At 36.8% G+C, this 25,705-nt stretch overlaps 1 protein-coding gene and 1 pseudogene across 1 annotated transcript in view; both read right to left on the bottom strand.

Moving 5' to 3' along the window:
* Positions 1-4,555: 4,555 nt before the first annotated feature.
* Positions 4,556-25,705, bottom strand: part of TRIP13 (thyroid hormone receptor interactor 13) — a 31,025-nt gene continuing 9,875 nt past the window's right edge. Inside the window, exons 5-13 of the mRNA XM_036768253.1 lie at positions 24,897-24,987; positions 22,716-22,788; positions 20,368-20,431; positions 19,256-19,342; positions 18,952-19,058; positions 14,186-14,339; positions 12,264-12,376; positions 8,672-8,741; positions 4,556-4,933 (exon numbers count right to left, since the gene is read on the bottom strand). Of these exons, the coding sequence (XP_036624148.1) occupies positions 4,835-4,933; positions 8,672-8,741; positions 12,264-12,376; positions 14,186-14,339; positions 18,952-19,058; positions 19,256-19,342; positions 20,368-20,431; positions 22,716-22,788; positions 24,897-24,987 (858 nt within the window). The 3' untranslated portion in view covers positions 4,556-4,834. The remainder of the gene's footprint in view (positions 4,934-8,671; positions 8,742-12,263; positions 12,377-14,185; positions 14,340-18,951; positions 19,059-19,255; positions 19,343-20,367; positions 20,432-22,715; positions 22,789-24,896; positions 24,988-25,705) is intronic.
* LOC118856717 lies at positions 9,764-10,631 on the bottom strand (annotated as a pseudogene).

A 25,705-nucleotide genomic window follows, 5' to 3' on the forward strand; every position in this document is an offset into this window, starting at 1 on the left:
AGAAGAGGATCCTGGATTTAGAGTTGGAAGGGACCTCAGAAACTATTTAATCCAACTTCTTTATTTTACAGATGAGGAAACTGATGCCTAGAGAGGCTATCCAACTTGTCTAAGGTTGCATACATAGTATCAAGAGACTGGATTTTAATCCTGGTGCTCTGATCTAGAAGCAGCCCCCTAAGTCAATTCACTGCTGGGCTGGATCAACCAGATCAGTCCCCAGAACTGGCTCCTCTCTAGACTGTTTTTTTTTTTTCTCAGCTAGGGCAAGACTATGCTATGGACTTCAGCAGTCGGACCTCTTCTGGTTCTTCCAACCTTCTGAAGTTTACAAGATTGTCCCATATTTGATATTCATTAACCCAGAATCAGAGAAGAATAAACAAAAGAGATGGAGGAAACAAAAGTGCTATATTTTCACATCTCACATATTAAAAGTATAAATTATAATAGAGATTCATGATCATATACAATCCTCTTTTTCTGTTCTTTGTACATGGAAATGTTTGTCGGTGTTTGACAAGTTCAGAATAACCAATTTTTTTTTTTAATTTGAGGGATGGTTTGTGTAGACTTTTATATATATGTGCATGTACATGTGTACATATATATGCATATATATACATATATGCAATTCTTTTTTTCTTTAATTTGTAAATGGTCATCTTAGTTAATGTTTATCTCAACCCCACAAAAACCTATTTCTTTTCCCTCTCAGGACACTTATTGGTTTTTAATATTTTGATGTTTTCCTTGGTTTCTGGGAATTTTTTTTGTTTAATTTCATAATAAAAAGGTATTTTTTAAAATGTGGTAAGTGCCTTGCTGAAATCCTTATGTACTGTGTTCATAGAATTTCCCTTATCTACTATTCTAGAAATTCTCTCAAAAAATGGCAATGAAGTTAGTACAGCATGATATGTCCTTAATGTACCAATGTTGGCTCTTAGTAATTATCTCTTCCCTTTCCAGGTGCTCCCAAACTATCCCTTTAATAATTTATTCTAGAATTTTTCTAGTCAAGCTCATTGCTCTATAGTTTGAAGTATCTGCTTTCTTCTCCCTCTTTGGAAATCAGGACTTTTGTTCATTTAGAGGAATGCAATGCTTCCCCAGTTCACATTTTCCTCCCCAAATCTCTGATGGCAACTCAGCAGTCAACAGTAGAAAGTTCTTTTAGCTCCTAAGCTGTAGTTTGTCTGGGCCATGGCCAGAATACCTGAATTGCTGCTCCTCCATCATCTTTGGTTTCAGTTCTCTGTTGGCCATTTGGTCTGAAGAGCATTCATGCTTTTTGGTAGATTACATGGAATGCACGTAGGAGCTGACTAGTTCTGTCTTGTCTCCTGGTTTTTTTTTTAATCATCTTCCTACCCATTCCTAATTTTCACTTTCTCCCAACAGAGTTTGAGAAACACTGTTATCATCTTCAACTTTTTGTACTTCTAAACACACATACACACACACACAATTTCTGAACTATTAGAAACTCTCGCTGGCAGGACCAGGACCAGCCTCAGGTAAATGGTGAAACACAATATACCATACTATTTCCTCTAATAGTAAGACCCCGAGAAATATTTAAGAAGTGAAATATTCAAATGTTCCTCTTCTAACAGGAATGATGTCTCTCTCCAACTCCCATTTCTGGAATTAAAGTACCCAAGTTTATGCTAATATTTATTGTACACTTGGTGGGGGTGGGAGGGGTTTGGTAATTTTTTTTCCTCATATGGTTCTAAGGTTCCCAGAATATTTGCTTTTGTGTTCTTCATTTAGAAGCGGCAGTTGTTTTATTGGGCATCAACTCCCAGACATTGCTGGTGATATACTGTCCTCTAGTGGTCTAAAGTCCAAAATCAATTTGCTATCAGTTGGGGACATACAGAGCTCTCAAACCTTAACCATTTTCTATAGTCCTTACAGTGGTCTTCAGTCTCTCACCTTATTTTTTTCCTGTCTGAGTACAGGCTCCATCTCTACTCCTAAGAACTGTCACCATCCAAGCCAGGCCTAGACAAAATTGGGAAGTAAATGAACTTTGTATTAATCACCCCCATTCTTTCTTATTTCTCTCTTGGTGAAAGCTTCTTCGGGAATATAATGTCTTTAGCATTTCTCATCTATTCTTCTACCAAAACCTGCCTTCACACTAAGATAGAAATGAAAGACTTACAGGATCATAGAGTTGTATGGGACCTTAGAGGATGTCTACTCCAACTTCCTACCGAATGCAGGATTTCATCCACAATATCCCTGGCAAATGGTCACCAGCAAGGCGACTCTTCTAGTGATGGAAATTGTGTCACACAGCAAGGTAGTCTATTGCTAGATGGCCCTCATTGTTAAGAAGTGTTTCCTTATATTAAACCAAAACCTCCTTCCTTCTAACTTCCACCAACTGGAATTAGTTCTACCCTCTGGAATAAAGCAAAATAGATTGAATCTCACTTCCAAAAATTAACCTTTCAAACATCTAAAGGCAGTAATCATATACCTTTAACCCAAATCCTTTTTTCTCCAGGCTAAATATCCCTATTTTCACCCACTATTACCTCTTCCCAACTTGGTTGACCTTTTCTGGATGATCTCCCACTCGTAAACAAACCTCTGAAAACATGGCATCCAGAACGGAACACTACTCTTAGCTGTGTTAGACATAACTCTAATTATCTCCTCTCTGCCATTTGTGTTCAGCACAGAAAAGATAACAGTGTTTGGGACACTTTCAACCAATTCCGTTGACTAGGTCCACTATAAATTTATTGTTATCTGACCTCATGGCTGCATAGTATTTTTTTATTCTTGCCTGATTGACTTGCTCACCTCACAAAAGCTATTCCAGACCTTTTCTCTCCCTACTTCCACCCTCAGACAGTCATACCTCCTACTTTGCTGAGAAAATAGCATATATTCCCTCATACCCAATAAATCAAAAAATCAACGAGCACTTATTAAGCTATACACCAGGCTCAGTAAAAAGGATAAGTGCTCAGGACACAAAAATAGCAATGAAACAGTCCTTGACCTCATGGGAGGCTTTTACTTTGCCTTTCACAGAAAAATTCTTAGAAAAAAATCATCTCTACTCATCTTCCACTTCTCTCATTTTTTTTTTGAAGGCAATCAAAGTTAAGTGACTTGCTCAGGGTCACACAGCTAGCAAGTGTCTGAAGGTAGATTTGAACTCAGGTCCTCCCAACTCCAGGGCCAGTGTTCTATCCATTGCACCACCTAGCTGCCCCTTTCTATTCACATCTCAATTCCCTTCAGTCTGGTTTCCAACCCCATCACCTAACTGAAACTATTTTCTCCAAGGTTGTCAATGATTTTTTTAAATTGCTCAATCTAATTACTTGATTACTTCTCAGTCTCTTGTGCTAGACAGAAAGAGAAAAGACAAGTTTGGGAAACAGATCACAAGCCTAGCAGAGACATGGAGTAGTAGTAACCAATTTTATTATCTTTACATTTGTTGGAGCTTTCTCTCTCAGCCAAAAGAAGAATGGCTAATAACTTCTTCCCTCACCTTAGTGATAGTTTCATCCTTCAAAAAGTAGAGAAATGAACAAGGGAAAATTCTCTTCTGGAGCTGAATTTCACTGATAGAGAGGAAATGCTTATCAAGGTGGAAATGATGGGAATCTTCGGAGGAAATGATCGTTGCTTTCTAGAGTTTGCGATAGAAGAGAAATAGACCTGGGTGTAGTGTGACATGTACTTAAGATTTGGGGAAAGCCAATTTCAAAAGGTTCACAGGAAGGTTAGGTGGGATGCCATGGACTAAAATTTTACAGGGGGATGTGAGACACTCATCAAATTCTGAAGACAAAAAAAAGGAAACAATACCAATGAAGGGGAAAATGAGATTTGACTGAAGAGATCAATGTAGCTTCACGGTATACTCACTAACCAAACTGCATTTAAAAATGTTTAATCTTTTAGTTTTAGACTAACCTTTAACAAGGAACATACTTGGGGGGCCATCTAGAGTATTAGTGTTCTGAGAGACAGATAACCAAATTACTATATTTCATTCTAACACTGAATAGCTGTGCAGACATGAGCAAATCCTTTAACTTGTTAGTTGTCTTATCAATAATATGAAAAGGTTGGACTAGATGATCTCTAAGTTGCCTTTTGGTTCTAAGTTTCTATAATTACAGATCCCATCACATCCAACTATACCTAATAAGGAAATAATTTATTAGGAGTAATTATACATCTTTTTAATGTTAAACATGTTTACCCTTAAACTTTACAATACTTTAATATGCTATGTCTGAATGTTATGAGGAGAGAAACATTTCTCCCATTTCCTATAAAAAGTGTGGGACTTCTGCTATTTAAACACACTATATAGAGCACCTGTGCATTAAATAAAAAAGAAAATTAGATAAGCCAATGTCATGCTGTATCTTGTATGATATAAAAAAATACATAAGTCAAAGACTTAACAACAATTAGTTATTATATAATGTGCCCAAAGGCTAAATTGTTAACCAATTTTATTTTAAATTTACAAAAGGAAGTAAAAAGAAGATTCAACAGAAAAAGATGATTCTTTGGGTAGATATGAACAAAACTGTCAGTATATACATTCTAAATTTTTCCTCAAAACGGTGAGCACAATAGGACATTTGTATTTCTAAAGGAATTTGACAATGATGTGTGTAGCACACACTGACTAATGCTTTTAATAAAGACTAAGGAAACAAGGGTAATTCTGACTCCCAGTTTAACTCTTCTTTAAAGATGGAATTACAGGGGCAACAGCTGTGCTTAAGAATATTGAATCAATTACTACATGTGCAATTGAGTCAGATACAACAGATTATCCAATGCAAGTTGAGAGCTTCTTTCTCTCTTCAAATTGTTTGTCCACTATGAGTGAAAGGGCCTGGAGGAAGCCTTCTACTGAAACAGTCGGTGTCTAGAAGCAAACAACAGAGTACCATTAGCTCAAAATATACCACAATCTAGCAATTCTAGCAATCGCTTATCTGGCAACCTTAACGCTGCGGAGTAGGGGTAGGGAGTCTTGAGGCCACCTGTTGCCCTCTAGGTCCTTGGGTGAAGCCCTCTGACAGAGTCCAAGTTTTACAGAACAAATCCCCAAGGGCCGCACTTGAGTAAGCTCCCCACCCCTGCTCTGGAACATAAATGAGGAAAAGCAAAAAGGACTTTTAAATAGTCAAAATGTATGTCATAAACCACATATTTTAGCTAAATAACTATTTTTTGCTATATCTTAGGCACTGGAGATACAAATGCAAATGTGACCCCACCCTCAAGGAACTTATATTCTCCCGGGGGAAGGGACACACAACATATTCATATATAAGCAAATACAGGCTATAACATGCATACTTATAGATACATGCATATACAAATATGCACATGCCCACACATATACGAAAGTACTTGGGGGGCAGGGGAGAATTGTAACCAACAACTGGGCTAAATCTGGAAAAGACTCTTGAAGAAGGCATGACTTGAATTGGGCCTTAAAGGGAGCTAGGAGTTCCAAGGAGAAGAGGTGAAGACAGAGAATATTCCAGGCATGAAGTGACTGCCTTTGCACATGTGTGGAGTTGGGAGATGGAAGGTTGTCTAGAGGTAACATCTAGCATGCCATTACATCTGGCGTGCGCAGTGAGGAATGAGGAATAACATATTATTAGCCTAGAGAGGTAGGAGAGATTCAGATTGTGAAGATCTACAAACAAAGGAGTTTATATTTCATCCTTGGGACAATGGGAAGCCCCTGGAACTTCTTGACCACAGACCCGTGCTTTATGAATGATAATTTGGTGGCTACTATATCTGGAGAATAGACTGAAAGGGCAGAAGCTGGATGTAGGAAGACTACATAGGAGGCTGTTTTAACAGACAAGGAAACAGGTGATGACATTACCAACTAGGGTCACCATGAAATGAGAGAATGGGATAGAGGGTAAAGATGCTGAAAAAGTGCAATCGACCAAACTTGGCAACTGATTGAAGATGAGGACACAGAAAAGTGAAGAGCCAGAGATGACACCTAGGTTGCAAACATGGATTAGTGGAAGAATGGTTCCCTTAACAAAAAAAACAAAAAACAGAAGTGTGAAAAAAGAGTGGGCTGGGGGCAGGAAGAGGAGATAATGAATTTAGGTTTTGGATATGTTCAGTTTGAGCTACCTATGGATCTGTTCAAAAAGTGGTTGATGACATGTACTTGTGGCTTGGAAAAGAAATGAGCATTGGACATGTAAATATAGGAGTTATATGCATAGAGATGACAGCTGAATCTGTGGGAGCTGCTGAAATCATCAAAAGAATACAAAGAGAACAAGCATTTATAGAGCACCTACTATGTGCCTGCTTTACAAACATCTCACTTGATCTTCACAATAACCTTGAGAGATAGGTGCTGTTATTATACAACTGGGGAAACTGAGACAGAAGTGGTGAAGTGACTTGCCCATGGTCACATAGCTACTAAGTGTCTGATGCCAGATTTTAACTCAGACCTTCCTGACTCCAGGCCCAATGTTCTCTCTATTGTACCCCCAAATGACTCTAAGAAAGGATGTAGAGAAAAGAGGCCAGGAACAAGCTGTGGGTTACCCATAAAATTAGGGGATGACACATGGAGACTGAAGCCTGGTATGAAGAGGACTACGACAGAGTACTGTCACATAAACCCAGGGAGGAGGGAGTCCAGAGGGAGGAAGAGGTCAATAGAGTTAGCCAAAGAGCTCCCTGGTGACCTTGGTAGGTGTGAAAGCCAGACTGCAAGGGATTAAGAAGAGAATGGGAGGTGGGAAAGCGTAGGCAACAAAGAAAGGGCTTCTTTCAGGAGTTAGGCTATGAAAGGACAGAGACACAAAGGGCAATAACTCAAGTGGTTTTTTTGTTTCTTAAGGATAGGAAGAAATGTTTGTAGGCAGCAGGGAAAATCAGTTTATGAAGGCTAAGTATAAAGAAGGGAAAGAAAGGAACACCAGCACATTTTCTGAGGCTGGAACAAAGGGAAGAGAGAGAATGAGAGATGACATTGAGGTGATTTCAAGGGTGGAACTGGGGAGGAGAGAGTGTTCACGACAGACAGCCTCCATTTTTGCAGTGAAGGTCCTCTGCTAAAAGGGAAGTGGAAAGAGGGAATGCAGCAGGAGGAGAGGGGAATGGAGTGACACAATGAGGACCTCAACATTAGACGACCTAGGTTTGAGCTGGACCCAGTCCACCAACAGGAGGAGCTGCGACCTCCTCTAATGTATTCTGGAATGAAGGAGGAGGGTGGGAGTAATCTACTCTGGGGTCTGGAAAGAGATGAGTGGCAAGAGGACAATGCGGCAAGTGATTCAAGGGTGGGAAAAGTCAGGCTGAAATTAATTTATACCGGATGAAAGTAACGACTAAACTTAGAGTACAAGGCAAAGAAAATACTTTGTAAGCAATATTTAACTGCTAAATACCCTTTCAGACTTAAGCTACAGTTACTTAGGGCAAACTAGCAGGTAACTGTAAATACAACTCCCACACCGGCCTGGCAAAGTGACTGAAAATCCAGCACCAGACATTTCTATCACTGAGTTACGACATTATGGCTAAGAGTCCCATTTAAACACCGGCCTGGGGGTGGTGGTGGTAATTTTAATTAACAACCATTTGCTGAATTCTTGCTATTTTCCAGTACTGTACCAGGTCCAACAGACAGGTAAGAAAATTCATTTTATTGTTAATGGTACTTAATAAATACCTGTCGACTTGAGGAAGAGGTTCCGATAGAAGTCAGACTTGAGCTAAGTCTTAAAGGATGCCACAGAGAGACTGCATCCTGGTTACAGAGGACAACTGTGGGAAGGTGAGGGGAGAGGAGATGGAGCGTCAAATTCTGGGACTGGTTCACATGCCAACTGGCCAGAACCCAGAATAAATGCAGGGAATAAATATATGAAATGAGTGCAGAGAAAGGTTATGCAATAAGTCAGGAAAGGTAGCCAGGAGCCAAATTATGAGGGGAGGGCTTTAAATTCCAATTAGAATCTGATAAAGAAGCCACAGAGGACGCTAACAGTCCTTACGCTGATTAGAAAGAGAGTATCATAGGTGTCATGGATGGAAGTCACAGAGAGGCAAACTGTTGTTGAACGTAAGGCTTAAATTTCTAAGTTAGAACTGTCCGAAATCAAAATGGGCTGTCTGAGAGAGACCTGAATTTTCCATTTTCATACAAAGGCTGGATAACGACTCATCGGGGACATTATAAAGGGGTTTGTGATGCAGGCAGGGATTAGGTCAGATGACCTTTGAAGCCCCTTCCATCTCTAAGATTCTATGATTCTAAGTCCTGAGCATGAGACGCTATGGAGAGGGCAGACCCTGTTATAGGAAGAAAAGTTTATTGTAAATAAACTTAACTCACTTCACATTCTTCCTAGGCCTAACCTTGCTGCCAGGCATGACTAGTAAAGTTTTTACATTTGGCAGAATTATTGCCTTTGCCATTAACATGTCTTCGAATGGCCTGACTGTTTAATATCTTTGGCATATATCCTGTGGTATAGTTGCTCCAAGCTAAGGCTGTAAGTGAGAAGCAATTTAAGTTAAGGCTCTGTGAGTGGCTAATGATGGTCAAGAATGGAAACATCAATTGAAAAAAACAGTGAGAACAAAAACTTACTTGTATATATAATGCATGGGCTAGAAAAGGAAGTTTCCTCAAGACTCGACCACTAAGTCCTTCACTTTTCCTGTTGAAAAATAAATGTAACAAAATAATTCTAAATATTGTTCTTCCCTAGATTAAATTGATGGTTCTTTTCTACGAATATCTTTCAACATTAATTGCAGAGAAAAATTCAAGCAACAATATTGACCACAAATACATTCTAAGATGAATCATGATTGCTTTCTAAAGCCAAAGACTGAAAACACCCCAGGGAAGGAAAAGTAAGTAGGTAAGTGAGAGCTTGAAAACAATTCCATTTATTTATTTCCAAGAATCCTGAGTCAACCAACTTTGCACATTTACTTCCTAATAAGCACCCAATAAATTTATTGGCCCTAAGGATAAGTTTAATAAGTCAACATATTCCTGTATATTTCTTCCTTTAGTCATGTAAGTAATAACTTGAGTTAATACTATGGAGGGAACTATGAGCATAAGTACAAGGAAGTTCTAAAGATTGTTAATTATATAAACAGCCAATTGAGATGATTTAGGCCAAAGTTAATCCATTTTTAGTCTTGAATTATCCACACTGATTTATATATAGCTAGGTTCCAATTAATGTGAACAAAGAATTCTATGATGTGGTTGCATTATTTGGAGCCACACTATTCAAAGTATAATTGCATGTAAATATGGTAATTGATTCCAGACCAATAGAAATATAGAGTGCAAGTTCAAGTAATGCAACTACTTCATGGGATTCATTATTCATACCAATCAGGATCTAATTGTATAGTCATCAAATTAAACCTGATTATTGTAAAATCTTCCCTTCATTCTGTATAATATAAACAAAGCTATCAGAATACATCTCATAAAGCGAAATGTTACATCTAAAATCTAGATGTATATTACAAAGTCCTGTATTAAAATTAAACAATTTATGAAAATTCAACACTGTGAACAAAATTTTACTTGACCTTGCTGACCTAATTTTCTCTCCTCCAAATTTTTTTTAAGTGAAGGGTAGTTTAACATACTGAATCATACTTCAACAGAAAACTACATGGTCTTTCTGTTCAAACAAGAATGCTCCCAAGTCTACCTGCCATAGTTCATATCTTCAAGGCAAATTTTCACACAAATAAGGAGAAAAGAGCACTTGGTTTGCCCTTTAATTAGATTAGAAAAATTATATGTTGATGCTTGAGATTTTTTTTTTTTAGCTCCATCTCTTGCTAATCTATCGGCTTCTTCATTGCCTGCAAACCCTGAATGACCAGGAACATGCACCCATTTAACGTCTATGCCTTGAATAAGTTTAATATACTTCTTTGTTAATGACATCTTTTCCTGTGCTTGCTTTCCAGTCATTTTTCTTCCAGTCTTTAATCCAACTCATTATACCACTCATAGTAAACACACTATCTGTGTAGAGAGCCAGCTCATTGATGTTTTGATTCTTGGCTTGTTCGATGGATGGCTTTACAGGCAGCATGTATTTCTGCTCTTTGGTATCTATCATGCAGCAAGTCTATCACCCATATTTAGGGGATGGCCTGGCCCCCAATAAACACCAATGCCTGCTTGCACTTCCCTCCTCTCATTACTGGAGCAGCAGCCACTTGTGTAAATCACAATTGCATCTCCCACATAAGGAAATGTATCTTTGCAAAGTGAAGGTCCTGAGTCCATATTTTATTTTGTAAGCTTTGAGCAAGGCTCTTCCTCTTCATCTGATGACTCGCAGGGTCTCTTGTTTGGCTTCACTTTGGGGTCTTGAGTGTCACTTTTCTTTCTCTGCTGTTAAATAATCAGGACTTGCAGTACTTCGGACAAAGGTCCAAGCCTCATCCTTAGTAACAAACTTCTTGAACCTGACAGTAGGAAATCGGTTCACTTGTGCTTGACATTCACTCAAGGTGGGGAACATTCAGGCCTTTCTGCCCCTTCTCACAACACAGAACATGCCAGCACTCAGGCAGCACGGGCCACAAAAGCCAAAGGCACCCGTAACAACTCTAGGGACGGCAGACGGACAGAGCCTCAACATGGCCTGCCCTAGGGCCTCTCCTTCAAATTTTACTGCTAATTTCTTGAACCAGGAGTCCACACTCTTCCCGCACTTAAATTTGCTAGCGACCTTCTCTTTAACCCTCCTGCATTCTGGAAGATGACCGCCTGCACTGTCCTATTGAAAATGCATCCTCTAAGGTCACCAATGACCTTCAAATCAGCAAATTATATTCAGTTCTCATTTTTCTTAACCTCACATTTATTCTCTTTATATTTATTCTAAATATACTCAAATATGTATTAGTTGTATCTTTTATCAGAATATAAGCTCCTTACAAGTAAGTATTGCTTCATTCTTTGTACTCTTTGTATCCCCAGTAGCTATCACAATGCTATGGAGTTTAGACTGTTCTCTAGGTAATGGGAACTACTGAATAGTCATAAAGAAAGCAACATTTTAGGAAATGATTTGGCAAGTGATGTGCTAGTTGGATGGAGGGGAGCAGGACATGAGGCATTGTGATAGCTACTGGGGATATAAATACAATGTCTGATACATAATAGGTACCTAGTGCTTTTTTCCCCCTTTCACTTTCCAGTTTTTGTTGCTGCTGTTTGATTGTGTCCAACTCTTTGGGACCACATCTGGAGTTTTCCTTAGCAAAAATACTGAAGTGGTTTGCCATTTGCTAATTTTACAGATGAGGAAACTGAGGCAAACAGGGTGAAGTGACTTGCCCAGGGTCAAATCTCAGAGATTTTTTTTGTCAATTACTAAGTTGGCATTTATTGCCTATCATCCTGCGGTATATTCTTTTAATTTCATCATTTAATTAATCAATCAACAAGTATTTACTAAGCACCTACTATGTGCCAAGCACTGTGCTAGCTGTTAATGATACAGCACCTAAGACAAAAATGGTAGTCCCTCTCCTCAAGAAGCTTACTATCTACCATGGAAGTTCTCTCCTTCTCTCTCTCCTGCTCTCTCTCCCTCAACATATGTATGTGTATATATGTACACATACATACATGTACACAATACATATGCATACATCCACAATAGATACATCCACATATGTGTATATGGAAATTATTAATAACTATTAATGTCAGTCGTATAACAAAATGTGTTGGATTTTCATTAATATAATGCCCAAATATAAATTATAATTACAATACAATACGCATGTGTGCATATATGTATATATTTTTCTCACATGCATACATGTGCGCACACACACACACACACACACACACACACCCCTAAATACAAATCCAATTATATTAAATTTCTTGAGATGGGGCTATATCTCTTTACTTTCCTCTATTCCACCAGCATTTCACACACTACCTTGAGATGAGTAAATGATAATAATTGAGGCAATAATTTTTATTTTGTCCTAGCTCCTATCTGTTCACATGGGAAACTTTATAAAGAATACTTTTAAAAATCATTTAGATATTTTTGAGACCTTCTAAATTGCGTATGTTTATCTAGACTAGAATTAAGACTTGGCAATCACTATAGCTCAAAACATGTTAAAAACATTTTTTTTTGTTTCAAAATGAAGAAGATTCTCACCTTGAAATTTCACTTAAGAGAAGACTCAGCTTTGATACATTATTTTCAACATAACCAATCATTTCTAGTTCTCGAAGAGTCAATAGCTGTTGCCGTGGGTATATTATTTGACACTAATAAAAAGTAAGTATTAAATTAGCATTATCGAAAATTTTCAATCACGTGAGACTCACAGAAAGCATGAATAATAATTATGCTTAAAATATACAATTTTTAATAAAAAGTATGCCAAGTCCCCCAGTTTGTGACTAGGTCCTGATCCCCAAATTCCTGTGTAAGGTAGTCATGTGGAATAAGAACATATTCCCACATAAACAATGTTAGAAATGGTAGCTAGGAGATGAAGTCATCTCACTTTTTAACCTCTAACTTGGCTGAACTAAAGTCCCTTCCAACTTTGGATTTATAATTCTGTGACATAAGCAGTGTTCAAAGTTTAGGTTTCTGTTTCAGGTCCTGGGAGTGGGATGGATGGGGCAGGAGTGGTTTCCTTGACTGGATAGATCTTTTTGTGCAAGTTATGTATCTGTAAGTATGGGGATGTCTACCTGGGAATTAATTTGTTAAATGGCTAGAAAAATGCTAAGATGTGCAAGCCAAAGCTTCAAACCTATGTCCCTAACTAGGTTACCAACACTCCCTTGAGCTGTTCAAAGCTAAGGAAGTGAATTAGGATTTATCTTTATATAAAAATGGTAGAAGGCATAATGATTTAATAACTGTTAAAAAATTATAGAGGGTAGCTACTTTCTTAAATTCAAAAATCTATCAAAAACAGTTCATTCTGAAAAATAAAAATTGTGATCTACCACTCCGGGGATCACTCAGAACTCTGTATCTGGTAGTTTTCATCTGCCACCTACTCCCTACAGACTACTTTTCTCTTCCTTTACCCCATAGAGGCTTTCTTAATTAATTCAATCCAGCTCAGCTGCAAGTGCTCCAGGGATTTTACATTCTCTTGACACTTACACAAATAGCCTATAGTGATTAATTGATAACAGGCTATTTCTTTGCAAATATGTTTATGTCCTTTTCATGTGTGGTTTTTTGAGGGTTTTTTGGTGTGTCTTTATAATTAGTCTTTAAGGCAGGGATTATCTATTCCTTTAAAGCTCTTAACATAATGTTCTACATTAAAAATTTCCTGACCATGTTTCCACCCTCATCTCAGCCTTAATTATATCTTCCTTTGTCAGTGATTCTAAATTTTGGATAATGAACAAAATTTTTGAACCTAGATACCATATCAATTTACTAACTGGCAGCAATTCAGAGCACCATACAGGTGGTAAAGAGATCAACAGCTTGGAGGAAGTGATGAGGAAGTATTAAAAAAGTAGACAAATATCTCAACTAAAAAGATAACTAAGTGTTAACTCTGACATTCTACAAATATTTGAAGTACCTCAACAATAAGGGAATAGACGGGAAAAGAACTGTTTAGGTTGGATTAGACTCAAGCAAGACTAGAGAGTAAAAGCAAGTGAGTATAAGCTAAGAAGCAAGTGTTGCCTTCAGGGCACAAAAAATAAATAAAAAACCAACAAAAAAAGAAGTAACGTGTTTCAATCTTCAGTTATCCAAATGCCTCAAAGAACAAACAGCACAAACCTTAATTCTGAAGAAAGTCAGGTTCATAAAAACAAGTTGAAGGAGAAATGTTGGTTTGGTACAAGCAGAAACTCAAGTGACTAGAGTACTGAAATATGTTCATTAAATGTGGTTCCCAAAAGATCAAAATCAAGTTAAAAATATAATTTTGACTACTAGATCAAACTGTAAGAAACATTAAGACTGCAGTTCCTATTTTAGAGGAATGGGGAATTACTAATCCTACTACTAAAAAATTGCATGGGAACACATTGTTTTTAAACCAAATCAAACAAGGCACTACTCAAAAACAAATAAATAAAACTTACCTTCATTAGTTCTTCTAAACAAGAAAGATAAATTTTGAAAATAGCTGCAGTAGATGGAGGCCCTATGTATTGTTTTATATCAGCTCTGTCTACAAAGGCCATGTCAATTTTCTCAGTAATATTTGAAGTTGTTAATATAACAACATTTGAATGCCTGTTAAGATAAAGAAACATCTGATGTCATAACTATTCTGTCTAACATGGTAACACTATTTGCCTAACATTTCACATTTTCAGAGAATTTTGCATTCTTTAAAAAAATAAGATATTATGGATACCTCATGATGGGTGGTGTTTAATTCAATTAACCTAATTTTAGAAATGAGAAAACACAGTTAGGGTGAGAGTATTATCCATGTCAATGTAGTGGTAACTAACTTTGTAACTAAGTTACAACTTCCAAAAGGTACTAGATGTCTTAGACTGAGAGGGATCTAGTGTTGCCAGCTGTCCCCAACAACACAACTTTATGTCACCACCCACAGTCAAACGTGGAGCTCCTTTGCTGCCATGATCAAAATATGGTGATATTCTGCTAGGAAACTGCTAGGAACTAGGAACTGCTAGGGATAACACTCCTTCATATGGAAATGGTTAACATTTTAAAAAAATCAAACAAATCAACAACAATTTTTATATATCACAGGAAGTAGAACTTCATCTTAACCAACTTTAAAGCTTTATCTCTAATTACGGTGTGAAGATTCAGTCCCACATTAAAACAATTTGAAGCACTGGCAAATGAAGAAACATCTGATGAGGGAAGGATTTGAAGGGAGGGGAGGAGTCTTATAAGTTGGCCCATGAAATTTTTCATATTACTCAAAAGACAAGCCCTAAAAGTAAAACTGATTTAATTGTTTTGGAGTCATTAAGTGGGTTCAGAAGAGAAAATCTATTATCAGTCCTAGCCAAAGTACTCCAGTTTTCCTAGGAGGCCAAATATAGCTGTTCAAGGCTAATTTCACAGGTCTAACAGACTCAATTCTCTGTACTTGGGTCCCCTCTTTCCTCTCCTTAACTTATCCTGCTTTCCCTATATCTCTAGGCTCCTACATATTTTGCATTTCCTGGAAAATATGACATTAATATTCAATGATATTTTTGTAGTAGAATTCCTTTTCTCTAACCTCCTGAAACACTTCCCTGTCTCCTCTATTAGTTCTACCTACCATAATACACAAATTGAACTCTAAACCTTGCTTTGCAAATATTCTAACCACAAAATGAGGAAGTCAGTTATTTGGCATTGGGTGTTTAGTATTTGTTTTTAAATGTTTGTAGTAACACAGGATAAATAAATGAAACCATCACCTTTGTTAATAGATGTTCCCATGGACAAAATTACCAATAACAATGACAAAAAGGAAGTCCCCACAATACAGTAGTTATAAAATAGGAGCTTTGATTTCTGACATTAGTTAAACTAGGGAGATTCACAGGGCATGGTAGTGTTATAATTTAGGTCCTTAAGAATATGGAATCTTACTCTATCATGAAACTGAGATCAAGAAAAACACTAATACAATAAAGAAGCCTCCTTCCCCAAATCAACAGAGGGATCCTGTTAACTATGAAAGATAATATGCTGAACTTCACATACGTAAGTGGCAATGTCAATCCACTTGGTATGGAGTAACTTGTTTGTTTTGTCCCTCGTACTAGCAAATGTCTCCTCTGAACCATCCATATTCACCCACCCATTTCCTACTATTACCAACAACATGAGTACATACATAAGACAAAGTAGGATTAGGCACAGAATTTGTAGCCATGGATCTGATTTTCTATGTAAACTGAAATGACCTATATGAAGATGAAATTGGAAACTACTCTAAGACACTCTAATCAACTACTCTAACGGCTCGTACTATGAATTGTGCTTGTACAGGCACAAGAATGGTAAGCAACACTGGCTCTGAAGTGTGACCAGGATTCAAATCTTAGTTCTTGTGCCCTCTAGCTATGTGGTTTAGAAAAAGTCAGTTAACCTTGATATGTCTCAGTTTCCTGATCTATAAGAATAAGGCAAGAAGATCACATGATCTCTGAGGTCTCTTCAAGATCAGATTTTTGATCTTATGATCTCTATCCTGCTCCCAAAGCTGCCAATCCAGAAAATTTATCAGCATAAAATTAGTAAATACAATAAGGTATTTCTGTTCGCAGTCTATATCACATGGCAGTCAGTCTTATGGAACACCTTCAGTAGACCCCAAGAGGAAAAAAAAAGTCACTCAGATGTCCGTAACATCACTTTATTTGCATATTCACACATACTAAAACCATGACTTTTTTTCTCCTTCCTCTATTAAGTGGGTCAAATTACATTTCTTAAAACAAGGCCTTTATGTTGAATGGAAAGGGCACTGGATTAGGCATAACAAGACTGGAGTTTGAATCCCAATTCTGCTATATAATAGTTATGTAACCTTCTGTTAAGTGAAGTCACTTAACCTTAGTTTCCTCACCAGTGAAATGAGGAGATTGAAGTAAATAATCTGAATCTGATGAAAAACTATTGTTCTATAATAAATAAGGAAACAAATGATTTCAAAGAGACAGACATATCCTGCTAAACATCAATATTATAAAAATGAACAATTTTGAAAAATTTTATAAGGTGATGAAAAATGAAATGAAAATAAGGGAACATTTATACTATAACAATGCAGTAAGAGCAAATAACTTTGAAAGCTATAAGAATTATGATCAATACAATAACCATTCATGATTTGAGGACCAACAATGAAACATACTATCCATGACAGAGAGGTGATGGATTTAGGGTGCAAAAATGAGACATAAATACTTTTGTATAAAGCCAATGAGAGCATTTATTTTGCCTGACTAGGCACATTTGTTACAAGGAAATTGTTTTTATTTTTTTTCTAGTAGGGGAGGGGTGAGAGGGAGCAAAAAATATAGTTTTGTTAATTTTTTTTTAAAAAATAACTCTAAAAAACTAACTATTGCTGTATAACTCATTTTCTAAGCATATGAAGGTTTATAAATCATTTTCCTAATAGCAGCAACCCTCTGAGATAGAGTCCAAGAAGCACTGTCCTAATTTACAGATGAATGAACTAATGTGCTTAGAGGCTAAGTGATTTGATGATCACTTTGCTAGTAAGTATTTGAGACATGATTCCCAGAATCATGGAATTTAGGAGGGAAAAGGGACTATAGAAGTCAGCTAGTCCAACCCACACAGGAAAGGAATCCATATTGTAACAGGCCTGACAAGTGGCTGTCCAGTCTTAGCCAGAAAACAGTCCATGAAGAGACTCCTGCCGTCTCTTTAGGCAGCCTATTCTTCTAGGCAGCTCTAAATTTTCAGGTTTTCCTAAAATCAAACATAAATTTACTTTTTTTTTCTTTCTTTCAACTTCTACCCCTTGTTTCTGGTCCTGCCCTCTGGGACCAAACAGAGAAGGCTAATTCTTCCTCCACATGACAGCCCTTCACAAACCTGAAGACGGCAGTCATGAACTAGCTTTCTTTCTTTAGCTATTATTTAATTATTTAGCTATTCTTTATTTAGCTTTGCTAAAATCTAGGTAAACTATATCCTCAACATTCTTCCCATCTACTAACTCTGCAGTCCTATCAAGAGGAAACTAGTTAGATATAGCCTGCCTCTGTACAAAGTCATGCTGACCCTTTGTAATAACTGTTTCCCCTGTCTAGATGTTTGCCAATCATCTCTTTAATGATCAGTCCCAGAATTTTCCCAAGAATTAAAGGCAAGCTCATTGGCTTATGGTTTACTATAAGATTATTTTCTTCCATTTTGAAAATGAAGAAAATGGTTCCATGCTCTTTTATTTAAACTTGTTACTTGGCATTCTTCTATGTATTTTTTTAAAAGGCTACGTTGTGTATATATCTGTCTTGAGGCAAATTCTATTTTTCTTCCTTATTGAAATGATTTCCTTTAAGAGCTTCAGAATTTCATTCACAGAGCATCTCCCATCCTTCCTGGATTGACTTCCCCTGAAGCACTTTAGTTCACAGGCTCCTACCTATGTTTTCAATGAACCTTTTCAAAACTGCTCTCCCAAAATCTAGGGGGACCCTGACTTTGCCTGCAAGTCCAATACTCTTTGCACTATGCTATACTTTCAGATCTAACCTACAGTCAAACTACAATAGAAGTCTGACACAATGCAGTTAGACAACAATATGAAAGTTATTCCTGTCTTCTGACCTTAGTGTTTCAAAAGTCTTCCAAAACTCTGAGAGCAGTAATTGACAATTTACACATTATAATGATTTTTAGAACTGTAGACCCATGCCACGAGACCATGAACAAATGAAAGGTTATATTGTCAGGAAATAAATCCTTCAGAAAAATTTCATCAAAAAGTTCCTGAAAAGTCTTCTTTCAGTTATCGCATTGCTATAAATATTACAAAACATACTGAACACTCAGTGACAAACATTTAACTTAATTTTTAGTTTGAATATCTTGAAAGCAAGCTTTAGAGTCCAATTTGTGCATTTATAAGGAATTTTTCTGGAAAAAAACTGTTTTACTTATTTCATTTCACTTAGCTTCCCTGGACCTCAGTTTCTTTGAAGTCCCTTCTGCCACTAACTCCTATGAGTAAAACCTAAACTCCTGTCCTGCCTTTGTCACTAACTTGCCATGTGTCTTTGGCCAAGTATCTTCTCCTCTCTAGGCCTTGATTTCCTTATCTGTAAAATAAAGTTGTTGGACAAGATGAACTTTTCAGCTCTGACATTCTGCATCCCCATGTTACCTTTTAATCTGATCAATTTGTGTCAAAACAGCATTGACAACCCTGATTGCATCTGATGGTTCAGTGCCTGCCCTACAGGCATTACGGGCTGCAGTGAGACTTTCCACCTATAGGCAGGAGAAAAAGAAATGTCATTATGGTCAGGTTTTTATTTCATGACTTTTTAATGGGTTCATATAATTACCTTAATCCCAATAGGTGTCATCATGTGCTTACAACAATCTATTCTTGATATCAGTAAGAAGATGAACTGATTTCTTAGAAATGCCCCTTTCATAATGACTCAGTAGCTAAAGACCCATACCTCATCAATCAGCACAAACACCAGGGCTTCTTTATCATCGATTAACTCTTGAATCTTCTGGAACATCTTTGTTACTAGTTTGCCACTCTAGAACCAAAACACATAATGTTATTTAAATGCTGGCTTCTAGTATCTTACAAAATTAGAAAAGCATTGGAATAATACACATTTGTCTAAATTTCTAGGGTCACTAAATAGTGTTTTCTTTCCTTCTGTAATCATCCTAGGGACCCAGTTCTAGCTTAGTAGTATGCTTAGCACTATTCCACTGTAATTCAGTCTTTCCTCGACATTCTCCATCTCAAAGGTTCACCAGTGGCTTATATACAATTTCCTCATTTTACAGATGAGGTGATTGATGCTCAAAAGGCACTGGTTATCTGTTCAAGGTCACAGAACTAATACATGCCAGAACTCAAATTCAGGGCTTCTGAATGTAAATTCACAAAGCTTCCAATACCATGCCTGCTCCTTGTTTTCTGGTTTACTATCTCTCAGGGTTGTTCTTCAACTACTTAAGTTGGAACTTTAAGTATCCAGCTCATGGCCTCCTAGACTCACAAACTCTTAGCTAAAAGAACCAGGAGAAATCAGCTGAGTCAGATGCTTTCATTTTTCACAGGAGGAAACTGAATTCTAGAAAGGTGAAGTGATTTGCCTAAAGTCACACACCTAAAAACTCTTAGAGCTGGATCTGTTGCTCTCATTTCTGGGCTCTCCGTTCAGAGCTTATTCCACTGTACTGGGCTATCTATATTTGGGGAAAAAGGCCAAGTGACACTATAATTGTTGCACAAACCCAGGTAAGACTGTAATGTGACCTAATAACTATTCTATATTTATTCTCCTAAGTCTTGAGTTTCTGCTGTGTAAAGCATGTCCATATTAACAACTTAACTGTTAAAATAAATTTGGGGAAATTGCCCAAGGATTCATATTTCAAGTGTGAAAAAACCTGATCCCTGTAATTAATCCACTTATACAAAAGACAATCATACAAAAGGAATTAATTCTTTCAAGGCATTGTCCTAAGTTTAAAAAAAAATGAACTTAATGTGTATGCACAAGTATTTTCTTCCATTAGAGAATCAAGCCTAGTATTTAATGCTTACCTCTGAAAACCACTTAGAGAAAAGGCTATGACTATTTATCTCAATTAATTGTCCATATTGATACCTAAAATTAGAGAAAGAATCAATCAAATTGTCTTGTAATGTAATCAGTCCTAAGGTACTTCTTTAATGGCAGTCAACTTTTAAAAAGAAAGACTGTCAATTTCCCAAATATTCTATAAACTAAATGGCAAATAGGATAAATGAATTTTAGAGCTGAAGAATCTTAGGAGGTCTTGTTGTATAACCCTCATTTTTCAGATGAGGAAACTGAAGCTCAGAAAAATTAATTACCTAAGACCACACAGCATCTAAGCAGCAGACTGGAGGTCAGTGACAAACCACAACATCTTGACACCCAGTCAAGTATTCTTTACAATATACCATCTGCTTCATTGGGTACTATCTAAATGTAAAAACAAAATATGAAATAACCCCAAACCTTTATGTCCTTTAAGTTAAAAAAAATTTATACACACACACACACACACACATGCATGTATATACAAATGCATGTATGTGTATATTACATATTTTTATATATTTATGTACATATTTAAATGCTTTTATTTTTAAAATCTAGCAGACAAGAAAGCAGCAAGAGGAAGCAGGCACTTTGCTGCCTGGCTGAATTACCATTCCCAAAGGTGTGAGTATTGAAGTCTCACCTCACACTGGCCCTGTGGCTCTGCCCCTTACTCTCAGAGCTCTGCCCACCTCTAGAGATATCCTTGGATTAGCTGCTCAGCCAATTTTACCCACCTCAGTATCCAAAGCTGTTGTCCAGTGATATATAACTTTAATTTCAATGCATTTTTAAAAAGAAAATAAATTTTTACATTCCTAAGAGTTGACATACTGAGGAAAGCCTTCCCTCTTCATTGTATTTATAAAACTTCTCTCCAATATAGCATCTTTAATGTTAAATCCTGAATTGAGAAAGCAAGGGGCAATGGACAGCCTTTGAATCAGGAAGACCTGCCTTTAATTTCTGCCTCTTTAGAACTTTGGATACCTGTAATTACTTTTTTATAAATTGTGTATTTTTTCTCTCAGTATAACTACCAGAATGTAAGCTCTCGAAGGTGGGCACTCTTATGTGTCTTGTGCTGAGGAGGACAAAGCCAGATGGCCCATTCTTGTACTGCCCCAGGAGTTCAGAATGGTTTTTATATTTTTAAATAAAATAAAACTATATTTAAAAATGTAAAAACTATTTTTAGCTTCACTATACAAAAATAGGCATAGGTCATAGTTTGCCAACCCCAGTTCCAATGCTAGCACATAGTAGGCACTGAATAAATGCTTCTTGCTTTTGATTTATATTCAGTTATACTAACTTCTTTTCCTTGCAAATTACATAATCTCACCTGAGTTTCTTTTAAAAAAAAAAAAAAAGCTAAAATGTTATCTCTGATAAAATGTCAAAATACTGTGTGAAAGAATCAAATTATGGTAATAATATTAGACCCATTTGTTCTTTCTGTAAATACATTTTATAATTCTTTTTTGTGTTTGTAATGTTACTCAGAACAAATTGGAAAACAAACAAAAACAAATACCTTTCTAGAAATACCTTCTGGAAGATTTTGGACTGTTTTGCATAGTTATAATTATGGAGTAAATATTTATTCAATTCACCCCCTCGCATCAATACGAAGGCCAAGAATACAATTTACTTGCAACACTTTTCTCTGAAAAAAACTGCAACCTTTTCAAATGAGATACAAGGGTAAACAAAACAAAAATATTAGAGCTATGTGAAGTATGAGGGCTTTTTTTGTAACCACAGAAAATTACAGCATCATATTTTAAAGATGGAAAGGACCTGAAAGATCATCGAGTTCAATTTCCTCATTAGTGTTACGGTAAAGATTAATGGCATATGCTTATACCTAGGAAATCTACATTTATAACATCGTTCCTATAGAATGATTCTTCACAAGTTCCAAATAACAAAAGTAGCATGGCACTGTGGAAAGGACTGTGGCCAGGACTCAGTCTTCCCTCTGCTCTGACTTGTTATGTGATCTTGGGTAAGTCATGTAGCTTTGTTGGGCCTCAGTTCACCTGTTAAATGCGGAGGCTGACTAGTAATTTCTAAAATCACTTTCCACTCCAATATTCTGAATCTATAAACATGGTTAAACAAAGCAATTTTCTAACTTAATTGAAAGCATTTTAAACTAATATCATTACAAAAAGTAAATTTTATTAATCTAGGTCAGGTTATAGCTAATAAAGGGATTAGCTGTGCCATATAAAACATTAAATTATAATCTTAAAAAATTAAAACAATTATATAAGCCAGATAATCACATTACTCTCTACTTCTGCCCAGAAGTTACCTGCATGAAAGTCTAATTGTCAATTTCTGCGCCAATGCTTTACATAAAGATGTTTTTCCAGTTCCTGGAGGTCCTATAGGAAACATATTAATCAAAGTAAGTTTGATATTAAGTATATAGTTAAGACTATGCCACAATGGTATAAAAAACTAAATGCAGATGCAACTTATCAGAAATACATACTGTATTAAAGCTGTTGATAGTATATAAGATTCGCAACCTGAAACCTCAGAGAAGGCATTCATCTGATTTCAACAGTGTAGATGTAATTCCACTAATACAGATTGCAACCCTTTCATTCCTTAGTTGATGGTTCCGTGAGTTAGTGTGGGCATAAAAATGTATCACTTGCTGGCCAGCCTTCTAGTGATGAACCTTACCAAACTTAGCCCGGCTGGTCTATAAGACAGACTTACTGCATGTCTATACCATATAGGAAGCTCTTGCATCTTGCTGGGACCTAGAAGAGTTTGTCCTTCACTGGCACAATCCCTTCAAGAACGTAGCTGGGGTCAACCCTGATACAAACAGCATCAGAATTTAATGTAAATCTCCCTTATTCTAAATAAATGTTAGTGGGATCACAGGAAATCAGGCACACTGATACATCATGGTAGAGCTGTGAATTGGTCCAGTTGTTCTGGAAGACTTTTTGGAATTGTGCAAGATAAGTAACTCAGTGTTAATACCCTCTGTCCCAGCAATTCCACCAGTAGGCATATATATTCCATGTAGGTCAAAAATAGAAAGGTCACATATTTACCTAAATTTTCATAGCTTCACTTTTTGTGGTAGAAAAAAAAATAACAAGAAACTAGAACAATGGGGGTGGCCCACTACCTAGAGAATGGCAGAACAAACTGTGGTGTATACATGAATATAATAGACTACCGCTGTTCCATAAGAAACGAGGAATACGAGGAAATTGAAGAAACGTGAAGATCTTATAAAGTGAAGAAAGCAGAACCAAAAGAATAATACAAAAAATCCACAATATTGTAGGCTAAAACAAAAGACATAAAAATTTGGATTGAATGTAGTGATCAATCACAGTTCCAGAGAACTGACGATGAAACATAATTTCCTCTTCTCTAAGACAACGCAGACTACTGGTATGTAATGCTGTATACATTGTTATTTGTAATCGCTATGCAGGATATTTTGCTTATAGCTGTTTTTCTTTGTTAAAAGGTAGGAGTGTGTGTGGGTGCACGTGCGCATGTGCAGCTCGTGCATGCACGTACGCACTTATGCAAGCGTGCATAGATAATAATAGTGTGAACTGAAAGTGGCATAAAAAAAGTTTTAATTAATTATTTTTTAAAGTCCTTATGGTGACCCTTTCATTTCTCTCCTTTTCACCTCAGAAAAGAGTAGTTTACACTTTCTCACAAGGTACTCATTCTTTAACCCCTTGTCATTAGGCTCCCACCAATGAACATTACTGACTGGCAGTATGGTGTTCTTCAAAGCTTTAGATGCAGTTAAATGGGCAAAGGTTATGGACTCCCGAAGCCTCAGTTTCTTTGTCTCTAAAATGGGGATAATACCTATAGTACTTCACAGGGTTGAATATCATACACACATGAGTATCATATGATGATACTGAGATAAGTATGTAAAGGGCTTTGTAAACCTTGAAGCATTCTGAAAGTCAATGACTTCCTAGTTGTCCTCATCTCAGTCCTCATCTTCCTTGAGCACTGTGGATCCTGTCTGCTGACCATGATCCTCTTAGATCTCTCCGTGACTGTCCGTGGCACAGCATAATCCTGATTTCTGACAGCTTCGTATCTATCTCTTCTTCCTACTTCTGTCCTAAGTACAGGCACTGGCCTTGACCCTTTTCCTTCTTGACTCTTCTGGTTCAGATATCTCTATTACTTCCACCAACTTTGTGGTGACGACTCTTAAATCTTTACCTCAAGCCCTGGCCTTTCTTTTGAATTTTAGTGCCACATGTCCAGTGCCAGTATCCCTGGAGATGTCCTCCCAGAAGACATCTTCATGAGGATAGCAAAGAGATGTGTGATTGTGGGAAGGTAAAGTTAACGGAAGGATAACATAACTTTGTCTCTTTCTGTAATGAAAAAAATACTCTCTCACATCAGTACAAAGGCATAAGGAATACCCTAACTTTTATTTTACTTTTCATGAAATACAAAATAAAACACTCTTTACCATGTAGCAAAACAACTCTGTTCCAGGCTATTAGATTACTATCAACGTTTCTGTCGGAAAATAATAAGGTTGTCGTCACGTAGTCAAGCAACTGGTTCAGGAGAAAGAGAGAAAAAAAGCACACATAAACATGGGAGTTGCTGATAAGAATTTGGCATAAGTACTACATTCCAAATAAAATTTAAAATATTAGAAGAAAATAAGACCAAATGAGGCCTCTAAAATCACGTCTTCCACAAATATTTGCTAAATATGTTAGACGCTGTCCTTAGGTACTGAAATACATTTCTCTTCATAAGGCCACACTCACATCATTTTATTTTACAAAATGTAACTTTAAATGTATGAAATAAAAACTTACTATCTTTAAAAGTATGGAATAATGCATTTTATAAAAAATAATAGCATACTAGAAAAACTATTTTACCAAGCTATTTATCAAATAGTGCAATTGAACTGTGAGATGACGTAAATACATGCTATGCTTAACTCAACAAATCCTACTAATTTAGCAAAGAAATCTCTAAGCATGGATTCTCTGACTCTGAAGTATTAAAGGAAGCCATAAACCCTACTAGCTTGCACCCTGTTGGCTTACTTGGGTACACCCACCAACATCACCAATATTGAATGACAATGAGAATATACATGAAGAGTAGCTGGCTTCATCGTGTACCCTCACTTCTGCCCTCTTGTAACCTTGGAAGCCAGCTCTGTTCAGGGTCAATCCTAGAAATGCAAGTCAAGGATAGAGTAGCTCCAAGTTGCCTAAAACAGCTTAAAGTGGCACTTACTAGGTCTGGGGCCCA

The sequence above is a fragment of the Trichosurus vulpecula genome, chromosome 1, assembly GCF_011100635.1.
Source record: "Trichosurus vulpecula isolate mTriVul1 chromosome 1, mTriVul1.pri, whole genome shotgun sequence".
NCBI lineage: Eukaryota > Metazoa > Chordata > Mammalia > Diprotodontia > Phalangeridae > Trichosurus > Trichosurus vulpecula.